Below are 24,827 nucleotides of genomic sequence, written 5' to 3' on the forward strand. Positions count from 1 at the left end.
AATGCATGATTCAAGATATTTTGATGTGCAACATAGTCCAGATTGTCAGGAATTTGGAGTTGACAATCTGGACTATAGTTGCTATATTTTACTGTCAGAATAGAAATGAATTACATACATCTTTATGTGCACTAATTAATATCATAGGCTAATTAATTTGGGGTTAAACACCTGAGGAAGTGGAAACTCAAAACACATTAACTAGATCGCTAACTCTAAATATAATATACACTGCTATAGTAGCCATGTATTCATCCAACAGTACAGTGAATGTCCTACAAAAAAACTCCACATCTCAAAGCCATATCAAATATCTTGGTTGTAAAATAGTTGCTATTTAGCTGAATATTGAGAGTTGAGAAATACAAATTATACAGTGCCTTGCGAAAGTATTCGGCCCCCTTGAACTTTGCGACCTTTTGCCACATTTCAGGCTTCAAACATAAAGACATGAAACTGTATTTTTTTGTGAAGAATCAACAACAAGTGGGACACAATCATGAAGTGGAACGACATTTATTGGATATTTCAAACTTTTTTAACAAATCAAAAACTGAAAAATTGGGCGTGCAAAATTATTCAGCCCCCTTAAGTTAATACTTTGTAGCGCCACCTTTTGCTGTGATTACAGCTGTAAGTCGCTTGGGGTATGTCTCTATCAGTTTTGCACATCGAGAGACTGAATTTTTTTCCCATTCCTCCTTGCAAAACAGCTCGAGCTCAGTGAGGTTGGATGGAGAGCATTTGTGAACAGCAGTTTTCAGTTCTTTCCACAGATTCTTGATTGGATTCAGGTCTGGACTTTGACTTGGCCATTCTAACACCTGGATATGTTTATTTTTGAACCATTCCATTGTAGATTTTGCTTTATGTTTTGGATCATTGTCTTGTTTGAAGACAATTCTCCGTCCCAGTCTCAGGTCTTTTGCAGACTCCATCAGGTTTTCTTCCAGAATGGTCCTGTATTTGGCTCCATCCATCTTCCCATCAATTTTAACCATCTTCCCTGTCCCTGCTGAAGAAAAGCAGGCCCAAACCATGATGCTGCCACCACCATGTTTGACAGTGGGGATGGTGTGTTCAGGGTGTGAGCTGTGTTGCTTTTACGCCAAACATAACATTTTGCATTGTTGCCAAAAAGTTCAATTTTGGTTTCATCTGACCAGAGCACCTTCTTCCACATGTTTGGTGTGTCTCCCAGGTGGCTTGTGGCAAACTTTATATAACACTTTTTTATGGATATCTTTAAGAAATGGCTTTCTTCTTGCCACTCTTCCATAAAGGCCAGATTTGTGCAATATACGACTGATTGTTGCCCTATGGACAGAGTCTCCCTCCTCAGCTGTAGATCTCTGCAGTTCATCCAGAGTGATCATGGGCCTCTTGGCTGCATCTCTGATCAGTCTTCTCCTTGTATGAGCTGAAAGTTTAGAGGGACGGCCAGGTCTTGGTAGATTTGCAGTGGTCTGATACTCCTTCCATTTCAATATTATCGCTTGCACAGTGCTCCTTGGGATGTTTAAAGGTTGGGAAATCTTTTTGTATCCAAATCCAGCTTTAAACTTCTTCACAACAGTATCTCGGACCTGCCTGGTGTGTTCCTTGTTCTTCATGATGCTCTCTGCGCTTTTAACGGACCTCTGAGACTATCACAGTGCAGGTGCATTTATACGGAGACTTGATTACACACAGGTGGATTGTATTTATCATCATTAGTCATTTAGGTCAACATTGGATCATTCAGAGATCCTCACTGAACTTCTGGATAGAGTTTGCTGCACTGAAAGTAAAGGGGCTGAATAATTTTGCACGCCCAATTTTTCAGTTTTTGATTTGTTAAAAAAGTTAGAAATATCCAATAAATGTCGTTCCACTTCATGATTGTGTCCCACTTGTTGTTGATTCTTCACAAAAAAATACAGTTTTATATCTTTATGTTTGAAGCCTGAAATGTGGCAAAAAGTCACAAAGTTCAAGGGGGCCGAATACTTTCGCAAGGCACTGTACCAACAGAAAGCTGAGACCCTCCTATCTTCAACAGGGAAAGGCTTCCAAAGCTTGCGTTTTTCCTGCAATGGCATTTTGAAATGTTATACGATCAGATAAAAACAAATATTGAGTGCATGGGGGGAGAGGAGAGTGAAGTGACAACGTAGAACGTGCTCGTTCTACGTTTATACACACCCTTTATGTTTTTTTGAGAGTCGTAAGGTCTCTTTGCTGATGGCGTGTTTAACTTTTGGTCATGTAGTGTATATACAAATATTTTGTGTGTGTGTCAATTTCGACCAGCCCACCCAACAAAAAAATGGTCTATCCCGTCTGCTATTTGCCAGATGTCCAATCCACTCCTGACAGTGGGGTGTTCTTATGACATGTGGGCTAATGGTGCAGAGATGAGGTACAGTAGGGTACCAAGCCAAGCACTCCAAACAATTTGTTCCAGCTAGAAGTTGCCCTTAGACACTGATCGAAGATCAGTTCATTCTCCCGACACTGTCCGTAGTCTTTCATTTTTAAATAGTGAAAATGACAAACCAACCTTACTGCAGTGGGCTTGTTCGACATTGCAGGCAACTGCAGACTGACAGATCCGCAAAGAACCCTGCATCATAAATAATAATCTACAGATCATTATTATTTGTAAATCTGTCAGTCAGTCACAATTTACCCTACGGTTTTGATCTTCTCAAACACGGACAGTGTCTGCTCACCTGTGGCTTCATCCTACCACAGAGTTTTAAAACTTAAACCAGAGAGGAAGAAGAACAGGCCCAACTCGGCGGAATAACTGTCTTCTTCCAGCAAGCAGGTGGCGCTTTTTCGTTGTTTCGCTCACCAAGCAAGGAGTTTTTGTACGGAGGTCAATCAGAGTGTCGAATTTAGTAAACTGAAAAATGTATGGCTTATTTGCTACGTGAGGTTTATTTGATCTATTGGAAGTTTCGTAATGATAAAGTTGTTAGGAATGTACTGATATGTAGGATACGTGAGATCCCGGCCACTTTTAGAAGAAACTCTTATATAACGGAGTTGTCTCGAGACGACCATGAATATTCATGGTATGAGGCTAGTAACGCCGTGCCGCTTTGTGGACAACGACTCCCATTGTTAGGACGGAGAGACATGTATCTTGTCAGTATATCATTAATATTTTTCCAAGACGGATGCTCCGCAATTGAATTGAATTGCTCCGCAGCCGCCGTCTTCTGTGGGTGGGTGATGATGTCAGACACCCGTGGAACTGGGGTTGTCACTAGTTACCACAGTCACAAAGTAGATATTGGCTATATCGTAAAAATTTATGAAAACAAAAATTAGATTTTTAGTCTTCGTTTAAGGTTAGGCATACGGTTAGCAGTGTGATTAAGGTTTAAAATCAGATTTTAAGAAGATAAATTGTAGAAAAGGGCGGAGTTTAGACATAATTATGACTTTGTGGCTGTGGTAACTAGTGACGATCGTGGACTGGCGGTCTGCCATCTTTGATTGTGCGACAGGCCGCGGCGCCTTCACTCACTCAATACTGTCTCATACGAGACAACGGGTGTTCAAGAAGACAGAAACACAAGCCGAGAGCCTGTTAACGTCCAAATAACGGAGGACACGTCGGGGAAGAAGAACGGGCACGGTGTAGGCAACAGAAACGCATCAGGCCCGTGCAAGTCGAGAGGAGCTTGTTGGATGCTAGCTTCCACGCTAGCTAGTATCGTTAGCCGAACTAGCAAGGTAGCTTTTGTAATCCGCCGGCCACACACACACTCGCACAAAACAGGCCGAACCCAGACGAGGCATACGACAGACTAGAAGAAAGGGACCGGCGGTGACGGTAGGTCGCCATGTCAATGATGTTCTAGCTAAATAGTTAGTGGTGAAAGCCAGGTTAGCGAAGCCGAATGTGGATGTGATGGCAAATAGAATTCAAAACCGAAACTGAACGTTCGGACTATTTTCAACTAGGTAGATGGTTAACCCACCATACTGCAGTGTGTAGTTTAAATCTGAACGGTTGAAGCCCGTTAACAATCCAATATACTGTTACTGGGGTGAGGAATCATGTTTGATATCGTGAATTTGTGTTCGATTAGGTTTGGTGCTTTGGGCTAGAAGAGGCCCCTGCGTCGGGCCAATGTGACCCACCCTGCCTAAAATGGTCCATGAAGCCAGGCATCTTCCTGCGGGTGAACTAGTTACCATTTCACTACTTGGCTGCACCGAGATTCTACAAAAATCTCTCAGCCTTGAACATTGCTGATATTACAAATTTGTGTTTGAGGGTTGAACACGTTGCATAGACATTACCTTAACTATTGTGGTTTTGACGTGACTGTGTCCATGTCCCCCCCCCCCCCCCCCCCCCCCCACACTTTAGAAATTATTATTATTATGACTATCCTTTATACATCGATGATGCACAACTCGTACACATTCACCTAAACAATTGGTAACCACACAGTCAACCGGTTTTAACATGTTTTGTGTTGACAATGATCCTGACTGCCGGACATGTCCATTAGTAAGTTATATGAACCACAATGTATGTTGATAACCTCAGGTACCAGTGATCCCAATGACTGACGATGCAGATGTATTTATTGAGCACTCTGGTATGTGACTGGTATGCAAATGACCAGGCAGCGATTTGACCTGGTGTATAAGGAAGTGAGTGCATCTGTGAATGTGCAGACTGTTGTGTCAGAGGAGATGGTGAAAAGAAGTGATTCATCCTCCCTGTCTGACCAAGGTTTTTTGTGTGCCTGTTGGTCAGTTGAGGCCATTTCATAGGAGAGTAAATTGTTTCAAACGATAGCCTCACATTGGAAATCCTAAAAGTGTGTATAGTTCACCCATAGGTCAACTTTGTTTATTGCTCAAAAGTAGGTTGAAGTCCATATTTAATGACATCTTTTCTGTCATTTGTTATATGAAGATGACTGCAGGCCTTATTCCATAATTACTGGGAAAGATAGGCACCATCTAATTCCATCTCCCTACGGACTGGGAGATATTGATGTTCCTTCCTCCCAAGAGGCTGCAGCTCAATACTATGGATGGGCTGCATCGCAATAGTAGTATAAAGTGTCTTACATCACTGCATCTCCTCTCCCTTGTGTCTACTGATTTTTAAACCAAGATGGATCAAATCAAAATTGCAGGTTAAGCCCTTTGTGGGACTCTCTTACTAGCCCCATTTATTTCATATCAGTGTAGGTGTGCGGTTTGTGTGTTCAGCATGGCTTTCTGGTAGGCACTGCGCGCTGTGCCCAGCTTTGCATGCTGACCAACGCAAGGTAGGCGGCCTGTTCCTGATCTTGCACATCTGCGAGGCACCTTCAGCATTCAAATGCTAATATGGCTTGCGTGATATTAGGCTTTATTAGTTGATATTATTAGTTGAGTGACAACCTATGTCATTTGCCTAGGCCATTGTTATAATGTGCTGTAAACTTGTTTTACAAGAATAAAAGTAAGCTAACCGACACACAACTCTCATCTGGCTATACTGTACTTGCTGAACGGGGCTTTAAATAGATTTTATTTTGATTGCACAACTTAACCATCAACAATAGTTTTGGTAGTTTTGCTTTGAACTAGGGAAGTAACGGATGGACAACTTTTGTTAATGTTTAAACAGCCTTTAAATAATTTTTCCGTTAAAGCGATAACAGAAATATAGAAAATTCAGTGTGAATTCACAATGCAGATAGTCTACATCGTGCTTCCCGCGGGGAGAGAGAATTTAATAATTTAGGCTGCTGGTGCTCTTGCTTTTCACAAGTGATGCGTGTAGCTTGCTGTTGTCGTCCAATGACAAGTCATCAAACCGGCACTAGGCTACAGTCATAAAACTAGAGCCTCTGTGTGGCAAAGGAATTTGTTTAATTTTTATTTTCCGGTAATGATCGGGACTTGTTAGTTATATTTTGTGAATAATGTATCTTTTAAGTTAGGGATTTCCAAGGAGCCTAATTTTGTTTCACCGTTTAAAGCTCCCCCCTAATTTAAACAGTGTATATGCTCATGTTTTTTTATATAGGGTAAAATCGATAATTTCATAACCAGGACAGCAATCACTTTTGCGGGGCGCATGGCCGAAGCGAGAAGAGATTACTTCGTAAACTTCCAAAAGGGTAAAATCCAAAGTTGTGCATTATATTCATTGTCTATGTCATAGCTAATTTCTAAATTTTGAATATTGATACATTACTAGTAAACACTTAACCAAAAAAAATGACAAGTAGTGGGTTATGGTGATTTCAGAACCAAATTGGGCGATAAAAAAACAGGCTACATTTCCCTCCCCTAATCTGATATGGCTCAGCTCAGGTGCCTATATATTACATACACCATAGACATACATAATTTACACACACCAGTCAGCTCAGACAGATCCAGCACAGCAGCAGATTTTAATTTAGAATGGAAAATGAATGTGTTTATGCAACAAATGTTAGTGTATTGCATCGATTCGTTCTCCAATTCAATTGTATCGTTTCAAACTAAAACTGTGAGGCAGTGAGTGGTTCCTGTATCGGAGCCCATGTATTTAGATGCATATTTAATTGCCTTGAAAGGGAAAGGTGCACATCTCTATCATCTGACTGCTGTTGTATCACTGTGAGGCAGTGAGTGGTGACTCAGCTGATATCCACCTCCTCAACTGGCACAGTGCACTGCACAGTTTTATGTCCATCTGTAGCTTCCTGCCACAGGGCCCATCTCAATATTGTAAAAGGGGTTCCTTGTTTAATTTCCATAATTTCCAGCAATCTGAAAGTACTTGGTGAAAGCAAATAACAAAGGAATAATTCAGGACATCTATCTGCTTACTGCCTAGAGGTGACATCCCATTCCTTCCTTCTGCTCCTCATCTTTCCTCTCTTCTCTCAGCTCTCCCTGGAGGCAAAGGGACAGGGTTACTGTTATAAGGGCCATACACTGAGTGTACAAAACATTAGGAATACCTTCTCTTTCCATGACAGACTGACCAGGTGATATCTGATCCCTTATTGATGTTAAATCCACTTCAATCAGTGTATATGATGGGGAAGAGACAGGTTAAAGAAAGATTTTTAAGCCTAGACAGTTAAGATATGTATTGTGTGTGTGTGCCATTCAGGGTGTGAATGGGCATGACAAACGATTTAAATGCACTTGAACAAGGTATAGTAGGTGCCATGCACACCGGTTTGCACACCATGTACACCGGTTTGAGAACTGCAACGCTGCTGTGTTTCTTACACACAAGAAACGGTGGAGCATATCAAGAATGGTCCACCACCCGAAGTACATCCAACCAACTTGACACAACTGTGGGAAGCATTGGAGTCAACATGGGCCAGCATCCCTGTGAAACCATTTGACACCTTGTAGTCCATGGCCTGATGGATTGAGGCTGTTCTGAGGGCAAAAGGAAGTGCAACTCAATATTAGGAAGTTGTTCCTAATGTTTTGTACACTCAGTGTATGTGTTAATTTGGATACAAACGTCTTAATCCAAATATAAGGCAAGGTAAGGCTGGAGACTGAATTGCAGAGAGAAACTACTGGACATGATTTGAACTGAATCTGGGTTTGTGGCCGTATAGAGCAGGTGGGCAACAACCTCTGGGGGCATGGCTGGGTTATGTGGGACTTGACAGAATAAGGCAGTGTTTTATTTTTATTAGTGGTAGATCAGCTTTAATATTGCAGATAGATCGTTGTGTCGTACCCCAGTAAGAGTAGCTGTCGCTAACGGGGATCCTAATCAAATGAAAGTTCTCCACTTTGTCTGTTGTTACCACTGATTAGGGCTGGGGGCAGTATACCATATTTTATGATATACCTGTATTGCTGCATGGACCGGTTTGTGTTTTTACTTTACCTTCTATAATGGTATTTGAATGTTTGGTTTGTTAAATGTGATACGACGTGTGTAACGTCTATTTTTATAGTTTACTTCGCTACTTGAGTCATCTCTCACCGCGCTCTCTCTCTATGCTGCTTTCCACACAGACCTATTCCCGCTCCCTGTCACTCGAGCACATGTGTTGTTCCTCAACCGCGAGACGGTTTAAAAAAATCAGTTAAGAACAAATTCTTATTTACAATGACGACCTACTCCGGCCAAACCCTAACCCAGACGACGCCGGGCCAATTGTGAGCCGTCCTATGGGACTCCCAATCACTGCCGGTTGTGATAGAGCCTGGAATCGAACCAGGGTCTGTAGGGACGCCTTTAGCACTGAGATGCAGTGCCTTAGACTGCTGCGCCACTCGGGAGCCTCACATGTGTCTGGTCAATGCAACAATGCTGTTTTCACTTTGTTAATAAATCCTCTTAGAGCTACCCCCCCTACTTTTTTCAATTTCCGCCTGAAGACATACCCAAATCTAACTGACTGTAGCTCAGGCACAGAACCAAGTATATGCATATTCTTGGTACCATTTGAAAGAAAACACTCTGAAGTTTGTGTAAATGTGAATTGCATGTAGGAAAATATAACACAATAGATCTGGTTTAGATAAAACAATGAAAGAAAACATGTTTTTTATTTTTATTGTTGTATCATCATCTTTAAAATGAACAAGATAAAAAATAAACATTCAGATAGGATGATGGGGACAATTTCAGTGAAAAACATAAGAGGGCAACAGTACTTGTGCAAAGTTTCAGAATGATAACTTCCAAAATGAGGTGCTACATGACATTTATCAGGAAGTCACCCAGGTGTCCCACACAAGTAGCCCAAATGTACCCAAGTGGCCAAATTGGTGAAGGTATACATTTTGAAACAAATAACTATATACAAAATGGTATTCTAACACACCCCCCCAAAAAAAAAAAAAATGAAAAAAATATGAAGAAAGAAATATATACATTTACAAAATAACATGGGTAACTTCACTGCTCAAAAAAATAAAGGGAACACTTAAACAACACAATGTAACTCCAAGTCAATCACACTTCTGTGAAATCAAACTGTCCACTTAGGAAGCAACACTGATTGACAAATTTCACATGCTGTTGTGCAAATGGAATAAACCACAGGTGGAAATTATAGGCAATTAGCAAGACACCCCCAATAAAGGAGTGGTTCTGCAGGTGGTGACAATGGACCACTTCTCAGTTCCTATGCTTCCTGGCTGATGTTTTGGTCACTTTTGAATGCTGGCGGTGCTTTCACTCTAGTGGTAGCGTGAGATGGAATCTACAACCCACACAAGTGGCTCAGGTAGTGCAGCTCATCCAGGATGGCACATCAATGCAAGCTGTGGCAAGAAGGTTTAGTGTCCAGAGCATGGAGGCGCTACCAGGAGACAGGCCAGTACATCAGGAGACGTGGAGGAGGCCGTAGGAGGGCAACAACCCAGCAGCAGGACCGCTACCTCCGCCTTTGTGCAAGGAGGAGCACTGCCAGAGCCCTGCAAAATGACCTCCAGCAGGCCACAAATGTGCATGTGTCTGCTCAAACGGTCAGAAACAGACTCCATGAGGGTGGTATGAGGGCCCGACGTCCACAGATGGGGGTTGTGCTTACATTCCAACACCGTGCAGGACGTTTGGCATTTGCCAGAGAACACCAAGATTGGCAAATTCGCCACTGGCGCCCTGTGCTCTTCTGCCTGCAACATCCTCCAGCATGACCGGTTTGGCGGTTGTTCAGTCATGGTGTGTGGTGGCAATTCTTTGGGAGGCCGCACAGCCCTCCATGTGGTTACCAGAGGTAGCCTGACTGCCATTAGGTACCGAGATGAGAGATCCTCAGACCCCTTGTGAGACCATATGCTGGTGCGGTTGGCCCTGGGTTCCTCCTAATTCAAGACAATGCTAGACCTCATGTGGCTGGAGTGTGTCAGCAGTTCCTGCAAGAGGAAAGCATTAATGCTATGGACTGGCCTGCCCGTTCCCCAGACCTGAATCCAATTGAGCACATCTGGGACATCATGTCTCGCTCCATCCACCAACGCCACGTTCCACCACAGACTGTCCAGGAGTTGGCGGATCCTTTAGTCCAGGTCTGGGAGGAGATCCCTCAGGAGACCATCCGCCACCTCATCAGGAGCATGCCCAGGCGTTGTAGGGAGGTCATACAGGCACGTGGAGGCCACACACACTACTGAGCCTCATTTTGACTTGTTTTAAGGACATTACATCAAAATTGGATCAGCCTGTAGTGTGGTTTTCCACTTTAATTTTGAGTGTGACCCCAAATCCAGACCACCATGGGTTGATAAATTTGATTTCCATTGATCATTTCTGTGTGATTTTGCTGTCAGCACATTAAACTATGTAAAGAAAAAAGTATTTAATAAGAATATTTCATTCATTCAGATCTAGGATGTGTTATTTTAGTGTTCCCTTTATTTTTTTGAGCAGTGTATTTACACACTTTCAATATTTGGAAGACCCTCAGTCCTCTATCAAATCAAATGTATTTATATAGCCCTTCGTACATCAGCTAATATCTCAAAGTGCTGTACAGAAACCCAGCCTAAAACCCCAAACAGCAAGCAATGCAGGTGTAGAAGCACGGTGGCTAGGAAAAACTCCCTAGAAAGGCCAAAACCTAGGAAGAAACCTAGAGAGGAACCAGGCTATGAGGGGTGGCCAGTCCTCTTCTGGCTGTGCCGGGTGGAGATTATAACAGAACATGGCCGAGATTTTCAAACGTTCATAGATGACCAGCATGGTCAAAACATAATAATCACAGTAGTTGTAGAGGATGCAACAGGACAGCACCTCAAGAGTAAATATGAACAGTTTAGGGTTCCATAGCCGCAGGCAGAACAGTTGAAACTGGAACAGCAGCAAGGCCAGGTGGACTGGGGACAGCAAGGAGTCATTGTGCCAGGTAGTCCTGACGCATGGTCCTAGGGCTCAGGTCCTCCTCCGAGAGAGAGAGAATTAGAGAGAGCATACTTAAATTCACACAGGACACCGGATAAGACAGAATAAGTACTCCAGATATAACAAACTGACCCTAGCCCCCCGACACAAACTACTGCATCATAAATACTGGAGGCTGAGACAGGAGGGGTCAGGAGACACTGTGGCCCCATCCAATGAGACCCCCGGACAGGGCCAAACAGGAAGGATATAACCCCACCCACTTTTCCAAAGCTCTACACAATATTGTGCTGCTGATGCCAGGTGCCATAGCAGTCTCTTTCTGCTGTAAAGTGAGTATCAACAGGTATAATAAACATATATATATATATGTGTATATGTACAGGGAACATAAGGTTGAATATATTATTATATACCTGCTAGATCTACTGTCTCCATTTCACTTTGGCCATTGTTGTGGGCCTGCCCTCCCCTCAACAGCCTCAAATAGGCTATTTAATGTTGTGTGGCAGACACGCGCATCTCACATTTCTTTACATTACATTTTTATGTATTGCTTCTAAAATAAAATAAAAATCACATAATATTTTATATTATTAATTTCAAACAAGGGCATTAGCATGAGAAGAATTTACCAGTCCAAAACATGTCCTCTCCGTTCAAAAAATATTCCTCCACTTGGGAATCGCTAAATGAATCGTCCTACAACAATCTGTCTCACTTTTCCGATCAATTTCTTCTAAAATTGTGTGTAACTCTGTATATCTAGACTTAGATTTACCTTTCCCTGACTTAGTCGCCATACTGATTGATATGTAAACAGCTGAATCTGCGCGTTTACCAAACAATGCTGTGCGTAATATGCGTAGCTCCTTCCGGTATAAAACTTCAATAGCGAATTACTCTCTTTACTCCTGAGTTTACTACATGGGTTGGTCTTCCAACACATAACCATTTGCATATTGCCATTTACCTCAGCTCATTGGCTATCTACCCAGCTAGATTTCAAGACAATCAGTGGTCATTGGGTTAAAATAGTCAATCAACGAAACAGTGGTCATATCATTGGTGCACAGTGATGTCATTACTTGTTGTCTTCAAATCGGTTTATTTTAGTCAATACGTCCCGCGAAATGGCCCATCACGTTTGGTTGTGTTACAAACAAACCAGTTGATTGCAATGAAACCAAACATGACTGGAAAAGTCACGTTTTGTGTGGGTATTTACCCTCGAATGTGTCGTCAAATGGAATGAGACGGAATTCACGACGCAAGCGGTTCACAAAATGTTTTGTGTTAGGCTATAAAAATGGATTTTATCAAACAAAAGATCATTCATTGTGTAACAATGAGCATTGGCATTGCAAACAGACGAAGATCGTCAAAGGTAAACAATTTATTTTAATGCAGTTTGTGATTTTGTTATGCCTGTGTTGGTTGAAATAGTTGTTTTTTATGGGGCTCTATCCTCAGATAATCGCATCGTATTCTTTCGCAGTAAATCATTTTTTAAATCTGACAACGCAGTTGGATTAGCAAGATTCTAGGCTTTCGATATATGTGAGACTTGTATTTTCATGAATGTTTAATATGACTTTTTATGTAGCGATCACCGTATGTTTTGGAATTTCAGCCCGCTACCGGGTTCCGTGCACAGAGAGGTTAATATAAATCCACTAGTGTTCTATGATTACACTTAATTTGTTACATCTGCAAAGAGCTAGTTTGTCTTTTCTTAGCAAGTTGGGCCTAAAAATGGTTAGCCGCTAATCGCTAGTAAGCTTACTAGCTAGCTTATAAATGAACTGAGTCAGAGCAAACGTAATTCATTATACAGCCTGTTAATACAAGTGATGTGTAGACCTTAATCAAGATGTTTTTGCAACAGTATCTTCTAAATCAGTGGTTCCCAAACTTTTTATAGTCCCGTACCCCTTCAAACAGTCAGCCTTCAGCTGTGTACCCCCTCTAGCAACAGGGTCCGCGCACTCTCAAATGTTGTTTTTTGCCATCATTGTAAGCCTGCCATGCACACACTATACGATACATTAAACATATAAGTGTGAGTTTTTCACAACCCGGCTTGTGGGAAGTGACAAAGAGCTCTTATAGGACCAGGGCACAAATAATAATAATCAATAATTTTGCACTTTATTTATCCATCTTACATATAAAACCTTATTTGTTCATTGTAAATTGTGAATAACTCACCACAGGTTAATGAGAATGGTGTGCTTGAAAGGATGCACATAACTCTGCAATGTTGGGTTGTATTGGAGAGAGTCTGTCTTAAATAATTTCCCACACACAATCTGTGCCTATTTAGTTTTCATGCTAGTGAGGGCCGAGAATCCACCCTCACCTACACTACCGTTCAAAAGTTTGTGGTCACTTAGAAATGTCCTTGTTTTTTAAAGAAAAGCAACAAAAAAAATCCATGTAAAAATAACATCAGATTGATCAGAAATACAGTGTAGACATTGTTAATGTTGTCAATGACTTGTAGCTGGAAACGGCAGATTAAAAAAAAGGAATATATACATAGGCGTAAAGAGGTCCTTTTTCAGCAACCATCACTCCTGTGTTCCAATGGTACGTTGTGTTAGCTAATCCAAGTTAGGCTAATTGATTGTTAAAAAAACCTTTTGCAATTATGTTAGCACAGCTGAAAATTGTTGTTCTGATTTAAAGAAGCAATAAAACTGGCCTTCTTGAGACTAGTTTAGTATCTGGAGCATCAGCATTTGTCGGTTCGATTACAGGCGCTAAATGGCCAGAAACAAAGAACTTTCTTCTTAAGCTCGTCGGTCTATTCTTGTTCTGAGAAAGGAAGGCTATTCCATGCGTGAAATTGCCAAGAAACTGAAGATCTCGTACAACGCTCCCTTCACAGAACAGCGCAAACTGGCCCTAACCAGAATATAAAGAGTGGGAGGCCCTGGTGCACAACTGAGCAAGAGGACAAGTACATTAGTGTCTAGTTTGAGAAACAGACGCCTCACAAGTCCTCAACTGGCAGCTTAATTAAATAGAACCCGAAAAACACCAGACTCAATGTCAACAGTGAAGAGGCGACTCCGGGATGCTGGCCTTCGAGGTAGAGTTCCTCTGTCCAGTGTCTGTTCTTTTGCCCATCTCAATCTTTTCTTTTTATTGGTCAGTCTGAGATATATAGCTTTTTTGCAACTCTGCCGAGTTGCCTCTTGACTGTTGACCTTGAGACTGGTGTTTTGCGGGTACTATTTAATGAAGCTGCTAATGAGAAATACGCAAAGTATGAATATGTTAGCTACTAGAAGTAGCTAAGAGAACATTACATATAGCCAAAATTAAACGGTTCCCTAAGAAACACTTATCAACACTTTTGTTCCTACCCTCTCACAACAACTCCACCCTGGCATTTTCATCCGTTGTCATGTCAAACAACGCTGTATTCAAACTATAGAATTGGAATCATGGAAGTCAAATGATTATTAGACCTGTTGGTTCACCAAAGGTTTTGCTCTAAATCACAAGTCAAATCGCAAGTGCAACATTTGGTAAAAAATAAGCCCTAGATTGCTTGCCCATATTGTGCAACGTGGAAGTGATCTCAAATAAGTGCAGAAATGGATGAAAATGCTGACTTTTCGATTGAATAGTATAACACAAATAGAATGGAGAAAGACCCATTAAAATCACTTGTAATGGGGAAACTTAAATACATTCTATTTCATTCCACTTTTCACAACAAATTGTGTTCCCTCAGGCCACTACTCTACTATCACGTATCTACAATACAAAATCCATGTGCACCTGTGTGTAGATTGCTTGTCTTATGTGTCTGTGTGTGTCTCTTCACAGTCCCCACTTCCATAAGGTGTATTTTTATCTGTTTTTCAAATCTGATTCTACTGCTTGCATCAGTTACCTGATGTGGAATAGTTCCATGTAGCCATAGCTCTATGTAGTACTGTGCTCTGCCCATAGTCTGTTCTTGACTTGGAGATTGTGAAGAGACCTTTGGTGGCATGCCTTGTTGGGTATGCATGGGTGTCTGAACTGTGTTCTAGTAGTTTAAACGGACACCGCAGTGCATTCAGCATGTCATCGCTTCTTACAAAAAAAAGTAGTGATGAAGGCAATCCCTCCTCCACTTTGAGCTATGAGAGATTTACATATTATTAATATTAGCTCTCGTGTATATTTAAGGACCAGCCGTGCTAACCCTGTTCTGAGCCAGTTGTATTTTCCGAGGTCCCTCTTTGTGGCACCTGACCACACAACTGAACAGTAGTCCAGGTGCGACAACTTGGACCTGTAGGACCTGCCTTGTTGATAGTGTTGTTAAAAAGGCAGAGCAGCGTGTTATTATGGACATATTTCTCCTCTTAGCTCCTGTTCTTCATGTTGTTTCGACATGTTTTGACCATGACATTTTACAATCCATGGTAACTCCAAGCAGTTTAGTCATCTTAACTTGCTCAATTTCCACATTTATTACAATATTTATTTGAGGTTTAGCGTTTAGTGAATGATTTGCCCCAATTACAATGCTTTTAGTTTTTGAAATAATTTTTGACTAACGTATTCCTTGCTACCTACTCTGAAATTAACTGCAGCTCTTAAGTGTTGCAGTGATTTCCCTCACTGAAGTAGCTGACGTGTATAATGTTGAGTCATCCGTGTACATAGACACATTGGCTTTACTCAAGACCAGTGGCATGTCATTGGTAAAAAGTAAGGGGCCTAGATAGCTGCCCTGGGGAATTCCTGATTCTACCTGAATTATGTTGGAGAGGCTTCCATTAAAGAACACCCTCGATGTTCTGTTAGACAGGTATCTCTTTATCCACAATATAGCAAGGAGTATAAGGCCATAACACAAGTTTTCCAGCAGCAAACTATGATTGATAATGTCAAAGGCTGCACTGAAGTCTAACAAGACAGCCCCCACAATCTTTTGATCATCAATTTCTCTAAGCCAATCATCAGTCATTTGTGTAAGTCCCATGCATGTTGAATGTCCTTCCCCATAAGCATACTGAAAGTCTGTTGTCAATTTGTTGACATGAAAATAGCATTGTATCTGGCCAAACACCATTTTTCCCCAAAAGTTTAGTAAAGGTTGGTAACAGGCTGATTGATGGGTTGGCTAACTTAGCCAGTAAAGGGGCTTTACTATTATTGGTTATTGGGATTACCTTTGCTTCCCTCCAGGCCTGAAGGAACACACTTTCTAGTTGGCTTAGATTTAAGTTATGGCAATTAAGAGTGACAATATCGTCCGCTATTATACTCAGTAATTTTCCATCCAAGTTGTCAGACCCCGGTGGCTTGTCATTGTTGTTAGACAACAATATTTTTTTCACCTTTTCCACACTTTACAGAATTGAAAATTACATGGCTTGTCTTTCATAATTTGATCGGTTATACTTGGATGTGTAGTGTCAGCGTTTGTTGCTGGCGTCTCATGCCTAAATTCGTTAATCTTTCCAATGAAAGAATCATAATTGTCAATATAATTGTCAATATCAGTGGGTTTTGTGATGAATGAGTCATCTGATTCAATCAATGATGATGTGGAGTTTGCCTTTTTGCCCAGAATTCCATTTAACCTGTTATGGCTGCAATCCCGATACCGGGATCGATATGACAACTACCAGTGAAAATAGAGGGCGCCAAATTCAAACCACAGAAATCTCATAATTACAATTCCTAAAACATACGTGTGTCTTATATCATTTTAAAGGTAATCTTGTTGTTAATCCCACTAAAGTGTCCGATTTGAAACAGGCTTTTCAGTGAAACCACTACAAACGATTATGTTAAGTCTCCACCAAACCACAATAAACACAGCCATTTTCCAGCAAAATACTGCATTCACAAAAACCAGAAATAAAGATAATTCAAGGTTAGTGATTAATTTTATCTTCATCAGATGACACTCATAGGACTTGATGTTAGACAATACATGCATGTTTTGTTTGATAAAGTTCATATTTATATAAAAAAATCTGAGTTTACATTGGCGCGTTAGATTCACTAGTTTCAAAAACATCAAGTAATTTTGCATAGCCACATCATTCAACAGAAATACTCACCATAAATGTAGATGATAATACAAGTTATACACATGGAATTATAGATATACCTCTCCTTAATGCAACCGCTGTGTCAGATTTTAAAAAAACTCTACGGAAAAAAAAACGCATGCAATAATCTGAGACGGCGCTCAAAAGTAAAAACACCACAGCCGCAAAGATGGCGTCAACATAAACAAGAAATTACATGATAAATATTCCCTAACCTTTGATGATCTACATCAGAAAGCACTCCAGGAATCCCAGGTCCACAATACATGTTTGTTTTGTTAGAAAATGTCTGTTATTTATGTCCAAATACCTTCTTTTGTTAGCGCGTTTGGTATACATATCCAAACGCAAATTCTGGTCAGCGTTATATCGGACAACAACTTCAAAAAGTGATATTACCGGTCAAAGAAACATTTCAAACTAAGTACAGGATCAATCATTGGGATGTTTTTAACATATAGCTTCAATAAAGTTCCAACCGGAATATTCCTTCTTGTCTACGTGAGTAATGGAACGCAAGTAAATACCATGAGGAAAAAGCGCGATCACAAAATGGCTGCTTGATAGACATCTGATATATTCTGCTCTCATTCACTCCCACAACAACATATAAGCCTCATTATAATTTCTATTGATGGTTGACATCTAGTGGAACCCCTAGGCAGTTGAACATAATATATATCTCAAGGGGATTTCATTGGGGACTCTGGTGAATACATACAAGCTCAGATTTCTGACTTCCTGTTTTGATTTCAATTCAGGATTTTGCCTGCCAATATGAGTTATGTTATAGTCTCAGACATCATTCAAACAGTTTTAGAAACTTCGGGGTGTTTTCTATCCAATACTAATAATAATATGCAAATATTAGCAACTATGACTGAGGAGCAGGCCGTTTGATATGGGCACCTTTCATCCAAGCTACTCAATACTGCCCCTGCAGCCATAAAAAGTTAAGGTGCTTAATCTTTTTACTATCATTCTTTATATAATTTAGTTTAGTCACATGATTATTCAATTTTCAGCACGTTTGCCAATCAGTTGTGCAGACAGAATTTTGCCTCATCCCTCTCAACCATACAGTTGTTCAATTCCTAATCAATCCACAGGGATGTATCAGTTTTTAGTCATTTTTGAAATGGGTCCATGCTTATTAGTAAATGGAATAGGCAATTTCTTTCCTTTTAACACATTTTGTTACTTTACAGCCTTATTCTAACATGGATTCTGCTCACAATGCCCCATAATGACAAAGTGATTTTTTTTTCTCCTTCAAATGTATATATATAAAAAATATGTTAAAAAAAATACAGATGCCTGATTAACGTACATATTCATACCCTTTGCTATGAGACTTGAAATTGAGCTCAGGTGCATCCTTTTTCCATTGATCATCCTTGAGAGGTTTCTTCAACTTGATTGGAGTCCACCTGTGGTAAATTCAATTGATGATTTTGATAGGCACACATCTGTCTATATAAGGTCCCACAGTTGACTGTGTATGTTGGAGCAAAAACCGAGCCATACGGTCGAAGGGAATTGTCCGTAAAGCTCCGAGACGGGATTGTGTTGAAGCACAGATCTAGGGAAAGGTGCCCCAAAAGATTCTACAGCATTGAAGGTCCCCAAGAATACAATGACCGCCATCATTTTTAAATGGAAGAAGTTTAGAACCACCAAGATTTCCTAGATTTGGCCACCTGACCAAACTGAGCAATCGGGGGAGAAGGGCCTTGGTCAGGGAGATGACCAAGAACCCGATGGTCACTCTGACAAAGCCCCGGAGTTCCTCTGTGGAGATAAGAGAACCTTTCAGAAAGACAACCATCTCTGCAGCACTCCACCAATCAGGCGGTGAAGTGCTCAGTAAAAGGAACATGACAGCCCTCTTGGAGTTTGCCAAAATCACCTAAAGGACTCTGACCACGAGAAACAAGATTCTCTGGTGTGATGTAACCAAGATTGAACTCTTGGCCTGAATGCCAAGTGTCACATCTGGAGGAGACCTGGCACCATCCCTATGGTGAAGCATGTTGGTGGCAGCATCATGCTGTGGGGATGTTTTCTAGCGGTGGGGATGTTTTCTAGCGGCAGGGACTGGGAAACTAGTCAGGATCGAGGGAAAGCTGAACAGGGCAATGTATAGAGAGCCGTGATGAAAACCTGCTCTAGAGCACTCAGGACCTCCGACTGGGGCGAAGGTTCACCTTCCAACAGGACAACGAACCTAAGCACATAGCCAAGACAAAGCAGGAGTTGCTTCGGAACAAGTTTCTGAATGTCCTTGAGTGGCCCGGACTTGAACCCGGTCGAACATCTCTGGAGAGACCTGAAAATAGCTGTGCAACGATGCTCCCCATCCAACCTGACCGAGGTTAAGAGGATCTGCAGAGAAGAATGGGAGAAACTCCCCAAATACAGGTGTGCTACGCGTGTAGCGCCATACCCAAGAAGACACAAGGCTGTAATCACTGCCAAAGGTGCTTCAACAAAGTACTGAGTAAAGGGTCTGAATGCTTATGGAAATGTAATATTTCATTTTTATATGTAATACATTCCTAAACCTGTTTTTGCTTTGTCTTTATGGGGTATTGTGTGTAGATTGTTGGGGAAAAAATGAAATAACACGTTTTAGAATCGTGCTGTAAAGTGAAGGGGTCTGAATACTTTCCGAATGCACTGTAAATGTGTTAAGTGCAGCATCTGGTTGCTCCTCATTACAAACCACAGGCCAACAAATATTCTATACATCAACAACATAGGAATTACTACAATACTTATTATATAACCTCTTGTACACTATATTAGCTCCAGCCTTTGGAACTTTCCTAGATATGGCTACTATATTGTGATCACTACATCTGATGGATTTGGATACTGCTTTTAATGAGAATTTCTGCAGCATTATTAAAGATGTGATCAATACATGTTGATTATTTAATTATTGTGCTGTTTGTAGCTAACCTGATATGTTGACTGAACCAGGTTGCAGGAATGAGTTACAGTTTGAAGCATTTTTTTGAGTGGGCAGCTTGATGAAAGCCAGCCAATATTTAAATCACCCAGAAAATATACCTCTCTGTTGATATCATATGCATTTCACAAATGTTATCCAGATACTGACTGTTAGCACTTGGTGGTCTATAGCAGCTTCCCACAAGAATAGGCTTAAGGTGAGGCAGATGAACCTGTAGCCATATTACTTCAACAGTATTTAACATGAGATCCTCTAAGCTTTACAGGAATGTGGTTCTGAATATAAACGACAATACCTCTACCATTTGGCATTTGTCTTTTCTGTAGATCTTAACCATGTATTGCTACCACTGTATCATCAAAGGTATTATCTAAGTGCGTTTCAGAGAATGTCAGAATATGAATGTCATCTGTTACTAGCACATTTTCTATTTCATGAACCATGTTTCTTAAGTTACATACAGTGCCAGTCAAAAGTTTGGCTCATTCATGGATTTTATTTTATTTTTAAACATTGGGGAATAATAGTGAAGCTTCAACTATGAAATAACACATATGGAATCATGTAGTAACCAAGAAAGTGTTAAACAAATCAAAATATATTTTATATTTGTGTTTCTTCAAAGTGGCCACCCTTTGCCTTGATGACAGCTTTGCATATTCTTGGGCATTATCTCAACCAGCTTCTTGAGGTAGTCACCTGGAATGCCTTTCAATAAACAACAGGGGTGCCTTAATCAAAGTTCATTTGTGGAATTTGTTTTATCACTGCGTTTGAGCCAATACATTTTGTTATGACAAGGTAGGGGTGGTATACAGAAGATATCCCTATTTGGTAGACACAGAGTAGGTGAATGGACGATCTCTGCATGTGTGGTAACCACCGTGAAGCATGGAGGTGTGGGGGTGCTTTGCATGGCTACCACAGCATTCTGCAGCGATACGCCATCTCATCTGGTTTGGGCTTAGTCCCACTATCATTTGTTTTTCAACAGTACAATGGGGCAACACACCTTCAGGCTGTGTAAGGGCTATTTGACCAAGGATAGTGATGGAGTGCTGCATCAGATTAGCTGGCCTCCACAACCCCCGACCTCAACCCAATTGAGATGGTTTGGGAAGAGTTGGACTGTGGAGTGAAGGAAAAGCTGCCAACAAGTGCTCAGCAAATGTGGAACTCCTTCAAGACTATTGGAAAAGCATTCCAGATGAAGCTGGTTGAGAGAATGCCAAGAGTGTGCAAAGCTGTCATCTAGGCAAACAATTTTTTTATTTACAATGACGGCCTAGGAACAATCAGTTAACTGCCTTGTTCAGGGCAGAACGACAGATTTTTACCTTGTCAGCTCTGGGATTTGATCTTGCAACCTTTCTGTTACTGGCCCAACGCTCTAACTGCTAAGCTATCTCCCAACTTACTGGAAAGCTTAGCAGAAGTAGATGTGCTCATGCTATTTATGTTGGTGCAGGGTGAGCTACCCACAGTGGATGTCCTACTAGGGCACACTGCCTCAGTGCTAACAGTATAACTGTCTTTCATAGGCACATGATTACTGCATACAATAGCTGTAGGATCAGCAGAGAGACATAAATTAGGTTACTTACATTGTCTTCCAACGCCCCTGGGATAATGTACATTTGCTGAAGCGTTATGACAACTCAGTGGCAGGGATTAATTGAGCTGGGCTTGGGTCATTGTCTCAACTCCGCTTTATAATCTGTGAAAGGATCCAGTACCCCAAATTATTTGGGTGGATCCCATCCTCTATAAAACAAGCTTTTCTTCCCAGGAGCTGCAATAGTCCCGTAGCCAGTTATGGGGGGCCAAAAGTCTGCATAAATGTTCAATGCCAGTAATTGAATTACTCTAAAGAATTGCTTCTTAAACAACATTTTGACAGTTTACATTTTCACCAGAATGTCCACATAGACACCTACTTTAATTAGAATAATCCCTTAATTTTACCTAGATAAATGTTTTGTGTTGGCTATATTGTTTGATGTAATTTAATACTCTAGGATTTAGGAAATAGCAGTTGCAGGTAAAAAATAAAACAAAATAAAAAAGTTATCCTACTTCCTTAGGCCCAGTGGTGTAAAGTACTTGAGTAAAAATACTTTAAAATACTACTTAAGTAGTTTTTTGGTGGGTATCTGTACTTTCTATTTGTTTACTACTTTTACTTTTGCTTCACTACATTCCTTAAGAAAATATTGTACTTTTTACTCCTTACATTTTCCTTGACATCCAAAAGTACTCTTTACATTTTGAATGCTTATCAGGACAGGAAAATAATCAAAATTCACGCGCTTATCAACCGAACATCCCTGGTCATCCCTACTGCCTCTGATCTGGCAGACTCACTAAACACATGTGCTTTGTTTGTAAATGATGTCTGTGTTGGAGTGTGCCCCTGTCTTTCTGTAAAACAAATAGACAATGGTGCTGTCTGGTTTGCTTATATAAGGATTTAAAAAAAATTATGTATACTTTTACTTTTGGTACTTAAGTATGTTTTAAACCCAACACTTTTAAACTTTGATTGAAGTAGAATTTTACTGGATAACTTTTACTTGAGTAATTTTCTATTAATTAAGGTATCTTTACTTTTACTCAAGTGTGACAGTTGGGTACTTTTTCCACCACTGCTTAGATCTACACCAATACCACCTTGTCAGAAAATCCTAGGGAGAGGGGGGATGGAAATGGCAGTAGGAGAGGAAAATAGTGTCTGTTTAGGCTGCTTTCTGTGTCCTTGATTGACTCTGTCCCTCTCTGGGTCACCTCCCACTGTGGCTCTGGCATGTACGGGCTGAGGTTCTGGCCCGGCCTGCCTTGTGGAGGAAGTAGCTCTGCTTCTTATCTCTCACTCACTCCTTCCCTCTCCCAGCTCCTCTGCATTCTCAGCTGGCAGACGTCTGCTATCTTAGGGTGGCTAGGAAGTTGTGTGTTTATGCGAGTTTGCTTTTGCTCCTATACAGTGAGTTTGCTCAATGCCTAGAGGAGATGTCCATTCAATTTCAGTAGATAAAAACATTAGGTTTTGTATTCAAGATATCTGCCACAACAATTAGTGGTTCCTGAATTACCATTTGGGCATTGACTACATCATAATGTAGCAGTGCATACTTTAAGAAAATTGTTTTTATATTTTCATTTTTGTGTTTAGCTCACATTTTAAAAGTATGTATTAAGGAGTCTGTAATAAAATATGTGTCAAAACATTTCTATAGCTTCAAATCTATTTTACAATGTAGTTGGAGTGCCAAGATTGCTGAGCGGTGTCTTCAATACGCCCCCCTCCCGCCAGTCATCCAGGGTTCATACACATCATTGGTTAACCCTGTTGTCTTGTGGGAGGTTGGCATGAGAACATGACAAGCCCCATCAATCTGCAATGAGTAATAATAAAACCAGACTCATCAGTGTTTAAATAAAGCTTTTGATATTTTATTGCAGGAGGCTGGTTCTGGAGGTGAGACCGGAGGACCAGACTCAATGAGTTTCCAGGAAAATGTCAGAGAAGTCAGGGCAGAGCACCAAGGCAAAGGATGGCAAGACCAAGTATGCAACCCTTAGCCTCTTCAACACATACAAGGGCAAGTCTCTGGAGACCCAGAAAACTGCAGGTATGCTCAAGCTAAACGCACACTCACTCACATACACACTTCATGTCTGCCTCATCTTGTCCAGGGGCTAGGGGTCGATTTGGGATTGCTATAATAAATTCAGCGTCTAGCTTAATGTCTAAATGTTCTATGCCCTCTCCTCTCCCTCGGTCCAGTTGCTGCCAGACATGGGCTCCAGAGTTTGGGAAAGGTTGCCGTCAGTCGACGCATGCCCCCCCCTGCCAACCTGCCCAGTTTGAAGGCAGAGAATAAGGGCAACGACCCCAACGTTAACATCGTCCCCAAGGACGGCAGTGGCTGGGCCTCCAGACCTGAGGGAGGAGACGATAGGTGAGATACCAGGGCTGCCCCTGAATGAAATCTAAACACACTATTACCATGCCTGTCCTCAGGTTGTTTCTCAGCCCTAATGATGATAATAATAATAAAAAACTACTTCTCTCCACTATCTCTTTCTCTCTCTCCTCTTTGTTGTGTGTATCAGGCAGTCTGAGACCCCCCCTCCCCAGCCTAAGCCCGCTGCCCCCCAACCCCCAGAGGTCTCGTCTTCTATAGGGGGCAGCAGATCCTGGGCCAACAGCAAGCCACCACCACAGCTAGAAGGAGGAGCCCCTCGTGTGAGCAGCCAGTTCCACCAGGAGTTCCCCAGTTTGCAGGCGGCTGGGGAGGCGGAGAAAGGGGAGGGGCAGGAGGAGGAGCCTTATGGACCTGGACCCAGTCTCAGACCTCAGAGTATGAACACTCACATAATCACACACGCACATTCCCCAGTTTCAGTCCTCAGAACATGAGCATTACTCCTTTCTACCTGCTACTCATGGACCAAACGTCCTGACCCAAAGGTTGTTACTCTACAACAGAAATTACTCACCTGTGTTGTCTTGAGTTGTCTCTCATCCAGGGTGGGAAATTAACACCCACCACCTGCCAAATGCAGGTAGATTTTGGCGTTGGCGAGTAAGAATGTCTATTTCACCAGCCACGTTGGCGGGTGGTCACACAGAGCGTTTGGGAACACTCTTTATCAATTTAATTGACCCAAAAGGCTACTTAACACTTTACACTCCTGGAAATTGACCTAAATAGTTAGGGCAAAATTGAAATATTTCTTACAGAAGAAATATGCATAACAATGGTAGCAATTGAAAGGGAACAGTTTGGAGATAATGGGAGAATGATTATACCAAAGGTGAGGACACAACCGTTTCCCTGACACAAGTCTGAATCCAATCCAAACATTACACTGTTGATTTGATGTGCATTTTACCTTTTCGCCTCATTTGTTTAAATCTGAAAATACTCTGGATACATTC

The 24,827-nt window shown here is 41.3% G+C and overlaps 1 protein-coding gene across 6 annotated transcripts in view; it reads left to right on the forward strand.

Moving 5' to 3' along the window:
- The first annotated feature begins 3,452 nt into the window (after nt 1-3,452).
- LOC110521622 (protein PRRC2C) overlaps nt 3,453-24,827 on the forward strand; it is a 49,855-nt gene continuing 28,480 nt past the window's right edge. For 5 of the 6 annotated variants that reach the window (XM_036969286.1, XM_036969289.1, XM_036969288.1 and 2 more), the window contains exons 1-4: nt 3,453-3,829; nt 23,345-23,514; nt 23,670-23,844; nt 23,999-24,246. In XM_036969286.1, the coding sequence (XP_036825181.1) occupies nt 23,400-23,514; nt 23,670-23,844; nt 23,999-24,246 (538 nt within the window). In that variant the 5' untranslated portion in view covers nt 3,453-3,829; nt 23,345-23,399. The remainder of the gene's footprint in view (nt 3,830-23,344; nt 23,515-23,669; nt 23,845-23,998; nt 24,247-24,827) is intronic. The other variant, XM_036969287.1, reaches the window with a different exon arrangement.

This window comes from Oncorhynchus mykiss, chromosome 30, assembly GCF_013265735.2.
Source record: "Oncorhynchus mykiss isolate Arlee chromosome 30, USDA_OmykA_1.1, whole genome shotgun sequence".
Lineage (NCBI taxonomy): Eukaryota > Metazoa > Chordata > Actinopteri > Salmoniformes > Salmonidae > Oncorhynchus > Oncorhynchus mykiss.